Genomic DNA, 18,321 nt, shown 5'->3' with positions numbered 1-18,321 from the left:
GATAAGCAGGTAGACCATTAGATTTCATTAATTCTCCAAATCCCATGAATTCCTCATGCTCGAGAACGAGGCCGTGCTGTTCTTTCACCGGCCAACGCCTACCACCCTTGGGGACCGTAGAACGTAGGAGGAGGTGGTGGAGGGCCGCGGTAGCTATTCCTGCTCGTCCTAGGCGGCCCCGGGGTTCTCCTGCCCATCGGTGGGGGAGGTGGAGGTGGCGGCGAAGATCGCGATGGCAGGTGCTCTTGCGGGTGGAATGCGCCACCGGCAATAGTAGCAGCGGGTGGAGGCGGACGTCGGCCGTTCTTTCGGCTGCCGCTCAAGGCGCTAAGGGGGGGATCTTTCACGCTCGGGTGGTCTTCGGGCGGAAGCGTCAGTTCAACTAAGCTGAAGTAGTACTCGAGCACTTCTGGGTACCGCTGGACGCTAGTTTTCCAGTCCTCGTCAATGCCACGCTTCAGGATTGCTTCCGCTTCGGCGACCTGAGCCGGATGAGGTGGGGATCGGTAGTGGTAGTAGGCGGCCTGTGATATCCTCTCGATATGTTCGGTGTGAGCGGCTTTCCTTCTCTCGGATAGCACGTTGAAATACTCTAGAATGTAGTCTTGAGCATGTCCCCTAGCCCAGGAACTGGTTATAGAAAAAAAGACGCGGGTTAGTCGAGAAATCATCCAAGAGCATGTTAGTAGGAGCTGAAGAAGACACGAACCGGATTTCCTGATAAATGGACTGCATCATCCGCCGTTCAGCCTGGCTTATTGCTGTTTCTAGGGCCTTGGCTTCGCAGTCACAGCGTAGGCTAGCAGCCCCGTTGCATATGGCACAGTCCGGATCCATCCTTTTAAGGTTTGAGCGAGATTTCCGAGATTTGACTTTACGTGGTTGTTTGTATTCACTGGTAAACATCTTAGCGGTTGTGCTTGTGGGAGTGGCTGTGGTTGGTGACGAGGACGAAAGACGTCGACGGGATGTAGCCAAGGGCCACATGTGAAGACAAGTATGACACCACACTCGGGGGTGTCTTTGGGATCTCGAGTGGAGGGTAGGGGAGGCCAGCAATGGCAGGGAGAGAGAATGGTACCGGGCAAAGAAGGGCGTGATAATATACAAAGAATGGTGGAAGAATGTATGGAGGAAGCAAAGGTAACTGAGAATTACAAGAAGAACCGGAAATGCGAAACAAGAATATTCATTACTTCCCCGGGACCCCGGTGAGGGTCTCATGAGAACAGGGGCAGTTAAGAGGGAAATACCCTTGGGGCAGATACGTAACGTGCTATGAATGACTTGTGGGAGGATAGAGAGAGCGAAGAAAGGAAAACAGAGAGGAGAGCAAGGACATGAGATCAAGGAAATGCGGGTTCAGAGACTAACCTGACTTAAGAATGGACTCGCAGGGCCGATACGGAAGCTGCAGTTGGGGCCCAAAGGTAGGATCAAATCACCTTAGGAAGAGAGAAGTGGTAGGCGAAACAATATACAAAATCAAAGTGAGGAGAAGCGGCCAGTCGTCGAGTCGCCTTCTAATGTATCCTGCACAAGGGACAGCTTGGGGAGGTAGGTCAGAGCCACAGAGAGGCGGAGATTCTCAGAGAGTCGCGAATGAGAGGGAAACAGCGAAGTCCCTGGTAAGTCGGTCGTACGTAGGTTGAAGGGTGGTGGCAGCTAAAGAAGTGGCGAGAGAAGGGGGAAGGACAAGGATGACAAGGACAAGAACAAGAACAAGCGAAAAAAGATAGAAGATGGGGAAGCGTTAAGCCAGCACGAGGCACGCAAGAATGCAGTCAAGTGTCGAAGATCTGCTGTTTACGTTCGTGAGCAGATCGCAGACGGACCGGAGCACAAGAAGGAACCTGTCCGTTCGCTGTTGACAAGATGATTAGGTTAACCTCAAGTCGTAGGATAAGACAGGGATGGAATGGAATGATGGGATGAGAAGATTGCGATATGAGGGAGAAAATGCGGGCACGCTGAGTTGCCGAGAGTGTAAGGCAGGCAGAGGGGGCATCAATGCCGTCATGGAAGAGAGAGAAAAGCAGAGACGGGAGACCGAGACGAGGAACAAGGGAGCAGGCTGTTGCCGAAGGAAGCGAGGTGAATGGGTAGAGGTAGAGAGATTGGCCAAGTACGACAGAGCAGGCGGGCTAGCTTATCCAAGTCTATGTCGTGGCTCGAATGCAGGCTCCCTGGCTCATGCAAGCATGAAGACGCTGGCCCAATGGCGAGACGAGAAGTTGAGGGGATCTGGTGGTGTTTGTGGAGGCCTGACTTGAAGTCGCCAATGGCGGGTAGGCCAAGCTGGACAGACTAGCGATATTGAATGGGGGAATGATGGGAAATGGAGGAGGGGTCTGGTGATTGAGTGGTGGGAAGATACGTAGTAGCAGGTAGCAGGGAGTGGAGAGCTAGGACGAGAGGCAGAGAGAAAGAGGAAAAGATTGAGGATGGAGACGGAGAGGAGGAGACTCAGAGAGACACCAATGCTGGGAGCTGGGATGAGGGTTCCAAGAATAGTCTAGGCGGAGGTGTTCCGGGAAGGAGATCAAAGGCCGAAAACGTACCGATGTGAGGATTAATGGGACTTATTTTGGCTAATAGTGGGTGTTGCAGCAATGGTTGCAGACAGACTGGAGACAGACTGGAGACCGAGCATCAACGATGAGATCTCGATCTTAGAATATGGAAATCGAACCCAACACTGAACTCGGCTGGGAACGCCAAATTTGGGGATCTTGAGAGCTTTTAAGGGTCGGATGGGCGGGGAAGGTGCAACTGGGCTAGCGGGGCAGACCGAAAGCAGGGCAGGAAACAACATTGAACAATTGAAATGTTGAAATTGATGTTGAAAGAACAACAGGGTCAGTGCCAGTGTCAGTGTCGGAGTGTTCCTGCCATTTCAATAATAATATCGCTTTACAAGAAGGCAAGTGCGTTGCGGGAAGTGGATAATATGAATGTATCCGTCCGGACCTGGAGCACCGCGATACAATTGTGGAGGCTTGAGCAGCTTGAGCGGGATTATGGGGTGGGGAGAGAGCATTGATCCGGCAAGGTTTGTCTGTCCTGGATTCGATATTGTTGATTGATGATGCTTTTGTTGGCATCAAATCATGGGTTCAGAGCCAACGAACGGTACACGAATACTGGCATTAATAATTTTTTCCCCTTTCTCTCCAATTGTACAAAAAAAGTATGTCACTGCTCGACGGAAGAATAGGGCTTGCCCTGCCTTCCATTCTTACACAACAGATTGAGTGAGGCAGCTGCGGTGGCTGTGGTGGCATGTATGTATGAGGTAGTGTATTACCAAGAATGCGTGGACAGACAAGGTAAGAAAACACCACAGGCAGTTTTGAGTGCTCATTGATTTCGCTACTCGTACAAGTACCTGTGCACTTGTAGGCCAGCCCCAACCAGTGTACTAGCACTGAGGTTTGAACTTGGACTGGACATGGCCAAGATCAACCGGAAACCGTCAGCAAGCCCAGGAGCATCAGGGGCATCGGAGGAGATGAAGTGGGAGGCTGGAAGGAAGGGGTATGGAGCACTTCAAGCCTGTTTGCTCCGCGCGCCCTTGTGCTGATACCTTGACGTGGTCGGTGGAGAGGAGAGCGGTGAAGAGATGATGCAGGCAATGTGGATCATGGAATCTTGGATCATTGATGTAAAGAGGCGTGTAACACCACGTATGCAATTGAGCGCCAAATCCGCGTGCAAGTATAAGGGTGGTATTTGATTCGCCTGATCCCTGTCTTGCAAACCTGAGGAAGTCGGACCAGGATCTCACGAACATCAAATGCAGAACGCTCGTTCTTCGTCGAGAAGCAACCTTCGAAAGTCTACAAATCGATCCAGGTGAAGCAGTCTAAACACACGCCAATTGACATGGCTAGCGAGAACGCGACCATCTTCAGCACTCCTGGTGCAAAATTCGGCACGGCCGAGGTTCATTTATGAGGCATGTCATGAATCCAATCGACCATGCTCTGAGCTGTGCGCACTTTACGACGCTCCATGGAGCACGACTCCCGTCACGAGACGTCGTCCATGCACCTGAAGACACACGAGCCTGTTTTGGACCCCTCAGACAGCAGCACATTGGCAGATTGGTAGCCAACATAGATTACTCTCGACCCGAATAGTCCAATCAGAAATCCTCTCGTCCAAAAATCTTTAAGAGGTGAATGGAGGATAGTACGGCTGCGGTACAGAGCATGTATTCTATCCGCGTCACCACGGGGTCTAGCAATTGTACGATAGGTACTCTTCCGTTGGTCAACCTCACCTTGTGAGGTGAAGGAGACGAGCCGTGAACCGCCTCGTGAGCCGGTGATGGAATGAGGTGGAATCTGGCAGTCCTTGCCCATCCTTTCGTTGTCATTGACAGTCGAGCACTAGAAACTTCGTCTATCTTCTCCCGCCCTGGACTATTCCTGCCAAAGCAATGTCGAACGCCGGGGCGCCCAGCCTTTGTCGTCATCGCTTCAACATGTGTAAAATCCAAGACCCATCTGGAATCAACCTCTCAGAAGTCCACCCAACCCATTGCACCAAATTGGATACTTGCAGGTTGCCCTCAACGCCCAATTGGGTGCCGACAACCTGCAAGAAATCCCCCAAATGCAACCCGGAAGCCGATCCTTCTATGTTGTCGCCACTGATGAGCCCATGCGGGTCCTTCCTCTCGTTCAGGCTTCGCCTTTGGGCTGATGGTGAGGCCGATATGCCAATCTGGATGCATGCTTCGCTGTTTGCATTTGCGAAATGGCTGCATCTGCAGGCCCGCCTGTTTGCGGACCGCGAGCCGTCTGGGTCGGATAAGACTGATGATGTTTGTTCAGGCTAAGAAGATTTCAAATATCCCCCACGAGCCAAGCTGCAAGAAATTCAGAATATTTGCATACGAAAGTACTCGTGCAAAGTAGGACATTTAAAGGCCGGATTTCCTTCCACACCTCCGAGCCCACGGCATCAAGGTTAAGATGCAACAACCAATGATGAGGTGCATCGATGACTAATGATAAGAATGGGCAAAAGCTCCTCAATAGTTCGAAGTTTCACTTTGCTTGCTGTTACGTCTTTAATGCCGATGAGCTCGATGAGGTGTGCCCTTAGTTGCACAGAGGAAGGAAATGGTCGACCCGTCGAAATCGAGTTTCGTGACGACGAGACAAGCCACACGATGATGTTCTGAATTATCCTTGCCGGCTTATATACTTAGTCGACGTAAAGGTTGCTTGCATTGGTTTCTCTAAAGGCTCGGGTGACCAACGAGGATCTGCCTCTTGCTAGGGGTGGGCATTACTCCGATAGTTCGGGTCCCCGTTATCGTCGTTCACTCCGGCGAGTATGAAATTCCCATTTCATGACTTGAACATTGCTTGAGTTCCTTCAACCGTTACGAGGTCATCATTGCCAGAGTCGAGGCTGAACCCCTCGGTCCTAGCCGAGTAAGATGCATCTACCCGTGTCATACTTTGTGAAAAGGGAAGACAGAAAAGACCGGGGAAGAGACAGGAAAGTAATTGAAGGGATGCTAGACAATCATTTCCCATACTGGCAGAAACAGGAAACCACGTCTCCTCACGATCTCCCCGGCTGCCAGGAGACGTCTTGCAAGAGCTGCGTAGACTACGTCTTGTTGAGAAAGACGAGAACGACCTGATCTTGAGGCTACTTGCCACGTGGGCTTTGGTATCTGTCGTCACTTCTGACACGTGCACCAGCATGTTTGCTCCCGATGCTGTGTGAAATCTTCCAGCTGTTTCCTTCGTCTTCTACAAGGCTCACTAGGCCTCCGATGATAGGAGAATAGTATGCGACTACTGCTACGGCTAAGAAAGCGGCCAGCTACTGCACAGCGGGTAGCATCAGGTAGGGGTCTGGCAAAGAAGACGCGGGTGGTGGCGTTTGTGTGCGATTAAGATCTATTATCGCCGCAAAAACTCATGTCTGTCCTGATGATGCAGTGGAGAGCACCTGTCTAGTAGGTTGTGACATCAGGCGAACTGAGCAAGCAGACCATCCATGCTCCCATTCTGCGTTTCGCGGCTTTCAATGCCAGCATAGCTTCACGAGATCGAGAACCTCCAGCTTGTGCTGTGTCACACAATTGAGAGACATTAGTGAGTTCGAGTAGCTCTGCTACCAACCCCAGAAGACTACAATGAAGGTGTGTTTAAATGAGTGCCACGTCTACATGCCCAAAGCCTGTCGACCTAAACCAATAGTCTCAGCGTCCGTACGCACCCAGAGGAAGCTGATGGCGTTGCCTCTGTCTGTGACTGCAAACAGCTGACAAGCCTCCAGTGCAAGGCCTCAAGCTAGGTAAAACTAGGAGGCGGTTATGGAGGTTACGGAGTCAACCTGTGGTAGCAAGAATCGCCGTGATGTTGCATATGGCTATGGTACCACTGGCAAGTGCCACTTTTCTTCGCGTTGAACAGGACGATCCACAGACGTTGCACTATCACAAGTGCATGACACACAGGGAAGGATGCGATGGAAATGAAGCGGATCACAGATTAAATACTGCAGTGGTTCAACCGGCCAGCTTCTGCGCGTCGGCCTGCTGATCTACCCTATATAAGCCATTCGGCTTACTACTTACCCTACTTCGATTTAAAACCGATGCGTTTCGTCGACTGGAAGTAGTACTTTATGAAGATGTACTGATTGCGCACGACCTGCTAAGAAGGAAAAGGCCTGGCGGTTACAATACTTAGCAGGAACATCCAGTATTTAGTATGGTGTTTCTTGTAGTTGACAACTTATAACGATCGATCATGTTCTGTGATTCGTAGTGTCTAGAAATCACCTAGCTAACAAGCGCGAAGGTTTCCAGCTACATCAACAAGCCGGTGTTGCGAAATAAGACCGGGGGGGTAAAGAGGTGAGAGACGCAGAGAAGAGCAATGAGGAGGCATATACAAGGTTAAATAAGCCTAATTATTTTCATTGCATGTATCCACATCAGCAACCTGCCCTAGAATCAATCTGAGAATGTTGCTCTGTTAGGTGAGGTCGCGTAAACGCGCTATCGTTCCTTTTAGTGCATCACCACTTTGCCGCGTCAGCACGTGACCTTGATCGTCCTCACAAGAACTCTACCATTCGCTTTTTGCCTCTCTCGACCAGGAGACTCGACACTACACAACCAAGCCCCCCAACCTTTCTATATGCTTACCCAGGGCACAAAATGATGCGCCGCCCTCGGTCGCCTTACCACGAACATGCTACCGCGACCCGCCGGTAACCCGGCCCTCTTCGCCATCCTCAGATCATCCCTCTCCTCCATCCAATCGCGACCCTTCTCGATCCGGGCCCGCTGTCTCAGTCCAGACTCTTCTCCTCCACCCTCCCCTGATGCCCTCCCCCGATCTCGCCTTAACCCCGCCCCCGACGATTACGCGGCTCCCAATTTCGCCGACAAGGCTAAGCTAGCCATCTATGCTGGCCCCGGCGGCAGCGGGTGCATCGCCTTCCTCCGCGAGGCGTACTTCCCCAACGGCCCCGCCAATGGCGGCGATGGAGGCCACGGAGGTAATGTCTACATCCAGGCCGTGAGCGGAGAGACATCCCTCCACAAAATCTCCAGAAGAAGGTTTGTACGGGCCGGCAGGGGCAAGAACGGGAGAGGTGATGCGCAAGCGGGGCAGAAAGGCGAGGATGTCATCATCACCGTCCCCGTCGGCACCGTCGTCCGGGAAGTCAGCCGCGATGATCCTGTCGCAGAAGAAGCTATGCTTTCGCGCATCCGGTACGCTCAACGAAAGATGAAGCGGAGACAGGTCCTCGAAGAAGGCGGCGAGGAAGCTCTGGCCGAGGAAAAGCGGAGGGAACTCGAGGACCCGGACAACCCAGACAGGGACAAATGGGTCCTCTACCCGGGCCTTTCGAAGAGCGAATCGCGCAACATCATCTTCCCGCGCCTCCCTCGCCGCGAGCGCCTCTTCGCCCAACCCGCGGGCCCGATCCAACTTGACCTTTGCCGACCAACCCCGCAGCCCATCCTCCTCGCTGCGGGAGGTATCGGCGGCCTGGGGAACCCGCACTTTGTCTCGCGCGAGCACCCGCGTCCGCTCTTCGCTACGAAGGGTGAGCAGGCCATCTCGCTCACCGTCGAGCTCGAGCTCAAACTCCTCGCCGACGTCGGGCTCGTCGGCCTCCCCAACGCTGGCAAGAGCACCCTCCTCCGCTCCCTCAGCAATAGCCGCACCCGCGTGGGGAACTGGGCCTTCACTACCCTGCAACCCAACATCGGCACCGTGGTGCTGGACAAAAACTCGGGCCGCCCAGTCGTAAAATCTTATGTCCGCTACCCCGCCGCCCCTGATCTCGGCCTCCCCGAGGAAGAAGTCGCCGTCGAACCCCGCACCCGCTTCACCATCGCCGACATTCCCGGCCTCATCGAGGGCGCCCACCTCGATCGCGGTCTCGGTATCGCCTTCCTGCGCCACGTAGAACGAGCCCGCGTCCTCGCCTTCGTGCTGGACCTCAGCGCCGGAAACGCCGTCAAGGCCCTCAACGCCCTCTGGAACGAGGTCGGGCTCTACGCGCAGATGCGCGAGCAGGAGGAACGCGCGCGCGAGATTGACGCCCGCGTAGACTGGACCCTTACCTCAGATCATTCCTCACCCACCACCCCCGCCTGGCAAGATCCTCTCTCGGGGCCGTCGACGGCGGAGTTTCCTCCGATCCCTGCCGACTCTACACGTCTTCACATCGCTTCGAAACCCTGGTTCGTGGTGGCGACGAAGGCCGATCTTCCGGATACGAAGGCTAATTTCGAGGAGCTCAAGGCGTACGTTGATGATATTGGCGCGGGGAAGTTACCGCATCCGACAGGGCTGGAAGGGGCCTGGAGGGAGAAGTGTGCTGTGATACCTGTGAGCGCGATTCATGGGCAGGGTGTGCAGTCGATTGTGCATTGGACTGTAGGACTACTGGACGAGACGAGTTGACGGAACAAAAACGAAGAAAATCATTAGACTTTGGGAGGTTTGGGAATGGATTCTGTATGAATAGATATAGACGAGTTTTGGAAATCTAACCTGTAACAATAGATAGACTTGACAGTCCAAATGATGCTTTGATCCTGCACACTGAAAACCCCCCTTTTTTTCTTTTTCTAATTCTACATGTAAATGCACACAAAAATCCCACACTTCAAATTCGCCCTAGCATGTATCCTCAGTACGACACCTCGCCTTTTTTTTTTTAAGCAGAAGCACCATTCGCCTCAACCTGAGCCTCCTCCACCTCTCCATTCTGTTCCTGGACCGTCTCCTCCGCAACAGCAGCCTCGCCCTCGCCCGCCTCCCCGTTCTCAGCAGCAGCCGCAGCCGCAGCCTCCTCTTCAAGCTTTTTCCTCTTCTGCTCCTCCTTGTCCTTCTGCATCTGCAAACCATTATTCACCAAGGGCGTCGTATCGTTGAACAACCTCAATAACATAGCGGCCCTATCCTCCTTCGGCAACATCAAGTTAAGCGAATGAACGCTCTTCCACAACGGCATGACGATCCTCTCCTTAAACCCATCCTCAGAACCATCAGGCTCGATCCTCAGCACGTGGCAGCCCATGCTCATATCTCTCACCCACTCGCCAATCTCGCCAAGCGACTCCCAGCCCCCATCAGCGATCTTGGGGAACATCTCAATAAGGAGTCTGCGCAGCGTCTCCCGCTTATGGAGATGCACAACGCGCTTATCGCCGACGTAGCCCTCGAGGATGGGCATACCCTCGGCCTGGATGCGCCAACGACACACGTCGGGGCTGGGCACGTCCTGCTTCATGAACATCTTGACGCCGCCGTTGATGAACTTGACACCGTGGCCATCGTTCATGGTGAGGATGTCCTTGGCAAGGGAGGTGGAGTAGTAGATGGCCTTGGCGGGCTCGCCGTTCTCGTTGCGGACGAGGAACCTGTCGAGGGGGAAGCGGTCGGAGAGTGTGTAGTTCTTCTTGATCTCGGTGATGGCCTGGTGGTCGGAGGGGAGGTACACGAAGGGGGCTTCGTATTTGATCGAGGTATCTTTCCGCTCGCCGTTCGCAGGTCGCGAGGGCTTCTCGGAGGAGGGAGTGGACGCTGCCGTCTCTTGGGCCTTTGCCTCCGTCGTGCCACCCATTTGCACATCGTCCCCGTCTATTCTAGGTTTCTTGGCGTCGGTGTCCTTCTGCTCGTTGTCATCTTCAACCCTTGGCCTCTTACCGTTGGTCTGCGATGATTCCGCGGGGGTCTCTACAGGAGTCTCGGCAGGAGTCTCTACAGCAGACTCAGTATGCGACTCCGTCTCGGGAACCGGGGCAGCTTCGGCCTCATCGGCCTTAGCTACCTCACGAGTCGGCTTCGACTGGTTCTCAGGCTTCGCCTTGAACTCGGCCTTCTTCTCAAGCACGGTAATGAAGAAACCACCGGTGTCCTGAAGATGGGCATAAACGCGCATGCACCTCTCCAAAGGAAGGTCCTCGCCTCCCGTCCTGGGGAACATGGTTTCGACTAGTCGTCCAGGAGCAACGAATTCGGGGTCCTCTTTCATCTTCTCCTCAATCTCAGCCCAGGAATCCCAAAACTGAGCAGACTTGTCCATGACCTTCCAGCTCTTCAGACCCGGCTTTCGCTTCAACTCGGGAAGCTGGTCAGAGCAGTCTATAATGTCAACCTTCTCCAGGCCGCCGCATCGGTCTATGGCGGCGGCAATAACGGATTCGTTTTCGATGGGGTTCATGCTACAGGTCGAATAGACAACTCGGCCGCCGGGTTTGAGCATCTGGAGGGCTCTCACCAATATCCTCACCTGCGTAAGGTGCAAACCGAGAGCGCTTCCGGGAACCCAGTTGTTCCAGAGATTGCTGTTCTTTCGTAGAGTACCATCTCCCGAGCAAGGAACGTCTGCGAGAATACGATCGAACTTCAAGTAAACGGTACGCTTAGGGTTATCGGGAAGAGGGGGTAGCTTAATCGAGGGGTACTGGGTGGCATCGTGGTTGGTGATCAAGAGGTTCGCAGAGGATAGTCGCTTGAGCTGATGCGTAAGCATGTGGCAGCGCTTGTAGTCGGCGTCGTTGGCAATCAGGAGACCGGTGGCGCGGCCAGCATCGCTAGGGTCGACGGACAGGTCGGCATTCGCCTCCTCTTCGGTCTCGGGGCCGAGATCCAGGCCATCCTCGGTAGCATGGGCGCGAAGGACCTTTTTTACTCGGGCCTCCTCTCCGACGTGCAACATTTCCAAGAGTTGGGAAGACTTGCTTCCAGGTGCGGCGCACAGGTCGAGAACGGTCATGCCGGGGCGGACATCAAGGAGCAGAGGAGGAATCATGCTGACAACCTCCTGCCTAGTGATGTGACCGACGCTAGTCTCGGAAACGAGGTATTTCTGGAAGGCAGAGAAGGGCCCGAACTTGCGAACAACATTCTTGGGGGTGGTCATCCACCAGGCCAACTCATCGGGATACCATGGCACGGGTTGGGGAAGGTCGACTTTTTTGCCTTCGTACTCGATCTTTTGGATCTCGGGGAAGTAGCGGGTCTCGAGAAGGTCGCGCGCAGCCAAAGCATGTCTGCGTGTACTGTTAGTAAGAAGGTGGTCCCTTGCATGGTGCGGCTAGGAGGAGGCATTCGTACCCTTTGGAGCCGCAAAAGCGGAAACTGTTCGGTAAATCCCTCTTCAAGGCGTTCCAGAACTCGACCCTCTCCTCGTCGGGCATGTCAAGAATGGCATTGTAGTGGCTCTCAAGTTTCTCATTGCTCTTGACGATTTCGGGGTACCTCTTGTGGTTGTTCGGATCGTCGCGATGATGCCGCCGCTTTCCAAAGCCTCCGCCGCCACCGCGCTAATGAATGGTCAGCTCCATGGTCAATGACGGTCGCGCAAGGGCACGACGACCCTAGAAGCATTTGGCGACGTGGGGGTGGAGAGCGCAGGCTAGATAGGATCTTAATACCTTCTTCCCATGACGAGCCATCGTCAAGCTGTCGGCAAGCAAATTCTGCGCGAGCAAGTGTGAAGGCGGGTCGCAATGGACAGTGAAGTGCGCCAAGCGGATTCTCGAGGAATTGGTCCCTGCCGCGAAATAGATGTCCGGCTGGATTAATTGACTCTTCGCGCTTTGTGAACCTAGTCGTTGCGAAGCGAAAAGATATGTTCTGGGGCCAATCCAGCTGTACATGTACGAAGAATCAACATTTCGAGATAAGCGCAGACTCGTTGCCCCTCGCAGGTGAAAGTCGAAAACACAGTGGGGTACTTCCACTGCACCAGCTGGCAGGAGCAAGTGCCACCGACTCGCTCTTGCCTGTTCACAGTGGCAAGGTACCTCGTACTTGTACACTTGAGTCGCACCAATGAGGACGCACAAAAAAATCATTTTTCCAAGACCGAAAAAAAAAAAAATTCTGCCGCCTGGCTGATTTATCACTGGTCCAAGCTCCTCTCACCGCCTTTGACCGTCTATAAATAAGCAGCGTTTCCCCCCGAATTTTCCAGTCTCTCTTTTTCTTCTTTTCTTCCTCATACTTACCTTGTCCCGTGCTCGCCGAGATCAAGAAGTCGGTAGTTCAGTGAGGATGACCTGCATTGCACATCGCGGAGTCGGCCTTGCTCGATTGTCCTTCGGGGCCGTCGGGGGCGCAATTTTTGATGTCTTTCTTTCCCTTCGGGGGAATCTCTTTTTCATTGCGATGGCGCTTGATGCGTCGGCGTGAAGAAGGAGAGCGAATCTGGATGAGCTGCGGTTGGGTGAGGGACCTCGCCGAGATAGGTCCTGGCAAATTGTAAAACTCGAGACCATGGATAGACTCTAATGGAGCATCTCGTACTTCTTCCATCTCCGTTGTGTAGGAGCGAGGTTTGCGTCGCCCGTAGGCCTAGCTGTCCCCAGAACTGTTGACGACGCCACCAACTTTCCTAGTCTGACGATAAGTTTCATCAGAGTCAAGCCCAGTGCCATTTACACTCTGCTCCCGATGCTGCTTGCTTGATACCGTGCTCTCTATACGTCTGTACCCCTGTGTGTAATTTTTTTGCATCACATCCTTCGTACTCAGTATTATTGCCGTGCTGTGTTGTGCTACTGTTCCTGTGTGGTCTTGTCCAAGCACCGCCGTTATCTGGATTTAAATGGACATTTCGAAGGACCCCGCACCACCCACTAAAGTAATTCCACACGCGTAAACAGAAGCTTGTCGAACCACGCGTTCTTCAACAACCACAACTCCCACTTTACACGCTCCACTGTCACTTTCGGTCTACAAACATCCAGAGGCCATGTCGCGCTCTACTTCAGTGAATCGGAACCTGTCCGCGACAGAAGAGCTCGAAAAACTCGAGCAATCCATTACTCTCACCCTGCAGGGTTCGTCGCTGCCCCCACTATCAGTACCCCACGACATTCCGCATCCCTCATCTCACCGCATATCCAAAGAGCTAGTCGACTAATATGTCAAATTGTCCTGGCAGAGATTGATCAGAACTTTAGCAAAGCCCACCGTATAGTAACAACGAGTATCCTCCCCCTCGTCGAGCAATATGGCGAGCACTCGCGTGCTGTGTGGGATGCCTCAAAGGTATGTCCCGAGCTCAACATCGCAAAGACCCAGAACCACCCACACAGACTCACTCACGCTCTTTCCCACCCTCTCTAGTTTTGGAAACAATTCTTCGAAGCCTCCGCAAACGTCTCCCTCTCCGGCTACGAAGAGCTAAACAACGACGAAACAACCATCGAAGAAAGCACAGCCCAACATGACTCCACAATGAACACCACCACTACCACCGCCTCGGACGTCACCGCCACGCCCGCCGACCGTACCTACAACAACGAAGACTCCCTCCTCGATGACGCCGAGCTCTCCGGCAGCACGCCGCGCCCCCCCTCTACCAAAACGATCAAGACGCAATTCGCCGACCTACGCTCCCCCTACGAGATTATGCGCCGCGAGATGCGCGACGAAGAAGAGGCCACCGAAGTTCTTGAGAGCGAACAAGGAGACGACGAAGACGGAGAAGAGGATAATTCCACGCTACTGTTCCAGCAGAGGACGGCGAGGTTACCCGATATGTCCATGACGCCGAGGTCCTCGCTGCCGCCGCAGCGCAAGGACATCGACCAAGGAAAAGACCCCGTCTTCCATCGCATGCTGGACAAGACGTACAGGCTAAAGTCCACGCCGCATAAGAACGCGCCGCCGCTCTCGGCGCAGAAGCACCGTGCGCAGTCGGCCTGGCATGATTCGCCCATGTCTTCGCCGGAGATTGCCATGCCGAAGCTGAGGAGCGAGGCGTTCATGTCTCCGTACAAGGGCATGGTGGCGAGGCAGCGTCTCGAGGCGGCGGCGGCGGGGCCGAGGACGCCGGGCGTGAGTGTTCAGACGCCGACGGCAAGGAAGACGAGGGATGTGTTGGGTACTAGGGATAGTTTTGCGGAAGAGAAGAGGCCCAAGTATGAGATTGATTGGGAGAGTGATAGCGATGATGGAGTTGGGGGGATAAGTCCTCCGAAGACTATACAGTTTGCGCTCCCGCCTTCAAAGCTACTCCAAACTCCAGGTATGCCTCCCTCGTCGAAGTTTTTTGCTATAACTTCGCTCGATACTAATTAGGCCCTCTTAGCGCGCGAGGCGAGCAAGCGGATTGTCGATGACATCCTCTTAACGGCTGGAGCAGCCGAAGGAGACACGGACGAATACAGCCCTACGATGGTTAAGATGAGTAGGGACGTCCTTGACGATACGTTCTAGATTGCGAGGCTTGCGCTGTTGACCTGGAGCCGGCTTAGATAGGGACATGAATACGAGATACCCGGTATGTGACGAGTTTTCCTAAGTCGCATCCATTGTGTTCCCCAACTTGTGCGTGAAAGAACGCCCCATTATGGGACGTCCCGTCCCAAGGCAACCTCTTCATCCAAAACTTAATGGCCTTTTTTTTTTTTTGGAGGTTTATGAATCACTAGCGACAAAGTTCCGCAGAGATGGGATCACGTATTCCGCCCGAGTCGGGGCAACTACAAGCCGCAGTTCTACAAAGACCTCTTGGTATTATCTTGGGAGATACACGTGGAAATGGCACCAACACGAGGGATGGGTCGAGAGTCACGTCTTTATCCGCCATATTCCGGGCTCCAGTTTCCAGACCCGAAGAACCGCCCATGCAACCCTCGAGCCGAAAGAAGCTCCATTCCTATCTCATTGTGACCAGGGTTGCATGATTGACATAGCTGAGAGGACAGTCTCAAAATCAAGTTCAAGAATGGCAGGGACCTTTATTAAAAATGAGCTTAACCCTTTTCTCAATAACAAAGGAACTTCCTAGATGCTATGATTTCCAGTTTAAAAAAAAAAGCCCTCGTTAATCGAACAATGGAATCTGCGTTCTCCCATAAAGTACCACCCCGCTCCAATTCTATAGAGAGAAAAAAAGGAAAAAGCATTGATGCCGTCACCAATCCCAAGGGCCCGGAAACAGCGGGTAAGAGAAGGCTAAGCGAGACTGAAACGCATAAACTGAGATAGTCCAAGATTGGGCCAAAAAGGGAAATAACGGGTCGAGGTGACAAGAAATGAAGTGACAATTAGAAAAAGGAAGACAAAAAAAGAAAATCGAACTTTCCCCGATGAGGTTATATCCTCCGCTCTTTCACCCTGAGGACTCGAATGAGCCCAGGATGGTCAATCGCCATTCCCCTGCTCCCCTCTTTCTTCCCATCTTTAGCTACCCGAACTTTCGAATAGCCTCCGTCATTCCACCCCCAATGGATCCCCTGTCGATGGGGAACCCGGAGAGCGGAATTAGCAAGAAGGAAAAGAAGAGGGGGGCGGCGGGGAATTTTCCTTCGTCAGAGCCATATTTTTGGAGCTGATTGATGCGATGAGGACGAAGGAAAAGAAGAACGGAAAGAACGGCCTGTTCTCCCCATTTCTTTCCCTCGTCGAAGAAAAAGAACTAAGGCGCGTGACGAATCCCATGGTGCTTTTTTCCTTCCGTTCTGTAACTCGAACGTTCTCATGTATGCCTCAAATACGACTCCATCATAGTTGGCTTCTTGAGTAAAAATTGGGCGTGCGCCTTTGGCGGGCCGAAGAGATTTCGGTCCGCTCACTTATTGGAACGGCGGAGAGATTCCTTGAGCAGGCTCACCGTGCTGGAAAAGCTGCCCTGGGAGCGTAGACTGGAGGTGTCGCTGTGCTTCTTGTAGCTTTGGGAAGAGGAGCGAGAAAGGCGCTGCTGGCCCGTCTGGCTGTGGAGGATGCCCTGGAGGACGGTGTTGGTTTGTCGCCGGTCGTTACCGGTGGTGAAACCGTAGTGGCCGAGGTTGTTATTCATTGTGAATGTGGTTTGGAGTTTGGACGGTTTAAGTTATGTGGTATAAATTGGTAGATTGTGATGAGTTGGTAGACTTGAGCAGTTGGTTTAAGTGTGTCAAGTATGTGTAGGTGGATTTGCTTGGTCTTTCTTTGGATGCCTGGAAAAGAAGAAGGCAGAGAGTGGCCTGGATGAGGCTAGACTTATATACACATCAGGATCTTATTTGCGAGATTCAACACAAGGGAGCGTTTGTCTGGTGCCTGCTCATTGTGCCATAAGGGGAGTCCGAGTCCCGGCTGAGGGAAAAAGCACCATAACAGATCCCATTATTACGACGACCCAGCCCACAAACAAACAAACGGACGTATGGTTGCCGCAGATGACCGACCACAGCCTCCATTGAAGTCGAAAAAATTATGTTCCCTTAGGCAACAAAATAAAAGAGCCCCTCAATGCAACGGCTTGGTGTGTAGGCTCTATGCGGGAGACACGCACTCCCTCCAGGGATCCCATTCCTTGCTCCCTTCGTGTTACCCACGTACAAAGTCTTTCAATCACTGGAGTCCCGGTTCTTTTCAAAGGATACCACCATCCTTCGCACCTTAGGCACGCATGACCCACGCAGCACCACGACTCGTCGGCTGGGTTTAGAGGATTCCCTAAAAAATAAAGGGTGGCAGAGATGCGCCCCGGCGTGAGTCACTCGATCACTCCAGCGTGCGACGGGTACAATGGGTGGGACATGCGGGTGCATCGAGGGCAATCTGCAAAGGATATTATAGACTAGAAGGATGGATGTTATGGGAAGATTGATTGTACTTGTACCATACATACTCGGCCTGATTGTGGTTGTGTTGTACTCGCTTGGGGTTGAAGATCGTACCTCTACTCTGGTCTCTATACTTTGCATATCCCATGTCTGGAAATTCTATGTACTAGACTCATGTGTGAGTTATGAACTACTTCGTACTTCGTACTGGTGCAAAAGGAACCTTAGGCATCACCATGCTGAAGAAGGAAAATCGTGCCGCCAATGTCTTTCGGTGTGGGGGTGCTGAGGAGAGGTTCTCTCTTACTGCAACCGTGATCAATTGATCTTGATTTGATGCTTTTGTCTCGCTTCACCTCAACGCCCCCCTTTCCGTTGTCGTGTATTCCGATATCCCCCATCGGAGGGGCCACCCGCGTAATCAGGCTTTTCCCCGGTGACGTTTACGCAATTTGAAGTTACGCAGAAGCTACAGATGCAGAGACCCTCGGATGATGCAGAGACGCGGAGACCCTCTCAGGCAACTAGACGTTCGTATCTCCACCACTCTCGAGAAGAGCTCTCAATTGAATGGGGGGATGGGCATTGAGACGTTCAGGAATGCTACCGTCTCAATTGGCATCCGGCACGCGACTGCGTTTCCGTTTGGTATTGCTTCAATTCACGAAGATGAGTCAATGGCATCCTCCGGCATCTCAGCCTTGCAATCTCACTCCCACACCGCGTCTCAAGGCTGAGCCTCTTCGCTTAAGTGTGAAAAAACAGAAAAAGAGAAAAGTTTATCCATCCTTCAAACGGTCATCACCGAATTGATACAGCCCAAGGAGTCACTCATGGACGTCATCTGTCCAACCAGCGCCACTGGTTCCTGTGGTAAGACGGAGTCTTTCCTGTGTAACACTCGGTCCCGCCTGCACACTGCCCGCCGCGATGCAGTCATCCTTTTGCACACGATCATGGAAAACTTGGGATGAAGAGGTCACAAGTCAGGAACAGGTGCAGCTTGCCCTAGGATCGAAAGCCGTGAATTCCCGATCAGCCCTTACGCTGTAGACATCCTTGCGGCATTGCTCAGTGGTTTCGACCTTAACCGAGATTCGAGATGCACAGCCTCATTTAGGAACCTTTTTTTTTTTTCCCTTCTTCGTCCCCTTCTTCTTCTTCAGAGGCTGCACATTGGTTCTTCCATGTGTAGGACCCGGCAGATCCCTGTGCCAAGCCTCACTGGTGCTGTGTTCTTACTTCGC

General features: G+C 53.0%; 3 protein-coding genes and 2 pseudogenes across 3 annotated transcripts; 2 read left to right on the top strand and 3 right to left on the bottom strand.

The window, feature by feature from the left end:
- Positions 1-98: 98 nt before the first annotated feature.
- SAPIO_CDS7164 (uncharacterized protein) lies at positions 99-906 on the bottom strand (the record flags this gene model as incomplete). Its single annotated transcript, XM_016789073.1, has 2 exons — positions 99-630; positions 710-906. The coding sequence occupies 2 exons, from the start codon at positions 904-906 to the stop codon at positions 99-101; spliced, it is 729 nt and encodes a 242-aa protein (XP_016640900.1).
- Positions 907-7,232: 6,326 nt separating this feature from the next.
- Positions 7,233-8,963, top strand: SAPIO_CDS7163 (annotated as a pseudogene; the record flags this gene model as incomplete).
- Positions 8,964-9,219: 256 nt separating this feature from the next.
- Positions 9,220-12,827, bottom strand: SAPIO_CDS7162 (uncharacterized protein; the record flags this gene model as incomplete). Its single annotated transcript, XM_016789072.1, has 4 exons — positions 9,220-11,560; positions 11,625-11,833; positions 11,945-12,117; positions 12,572-12,827. The coding sequence occupies 4 exons, from the start codon at positions 12,825-12,827 to the stop codon at positions 9,220-9,222; spliced, it is 2,979 nt and encodes a 992-aa protein (XP_016640899.1).
- A 439-nt stretch (positions 12,828-13,266) lies between these two features.
- On the top strand, positions 13,267-14,738 carry SAPIO_CDS7161 (DASH complex subunit Ask1; the record flags this gene model as incomplete). The annotated part of the gene is made up of 4 exons (XM_016789071.1): positions 13,267-13,354; positions 13,459-13,565; positions 13,644-14,547; positions 14,611-14,738. 4 exons carry the CDS (start codon positions 13,267-13,269, stop codon positions 14,736-14,738), a joined length of 1,227 nt encoding a protein of 408 aa, XP_016640898.1.
- Positions 14,739-16,095: 1,357 nt separating this feature from the next.
- Positions 16,096-16,323, bottom strand: SAPIO_CDS7160 (annotated as a pseudogene; the record flags this gene model as incomplete).
- Between the last annotated feature and the right edge of the window lie 1,998 nt (positions 16,324-18,321).

This window comes from Scedosporium apiospermum, assembly GCF_000732125.1.
Source record: "Scedosporium apiospermum strain IHEM 14462 chromosome Unknown SEQ_SAPIO_0110, whole genome shotgun sequence".
NCBI lineage: Eukaryota > Fungi > Ascomycota > Sordariomycetes > Microascales > Microascaceae > Scedosporium > Scedosporium apiospermum.
Note: the sequence above shows the minus strand (reverse complement) of the source record. Positions and strands in the feature narration are given on the sequence as shown.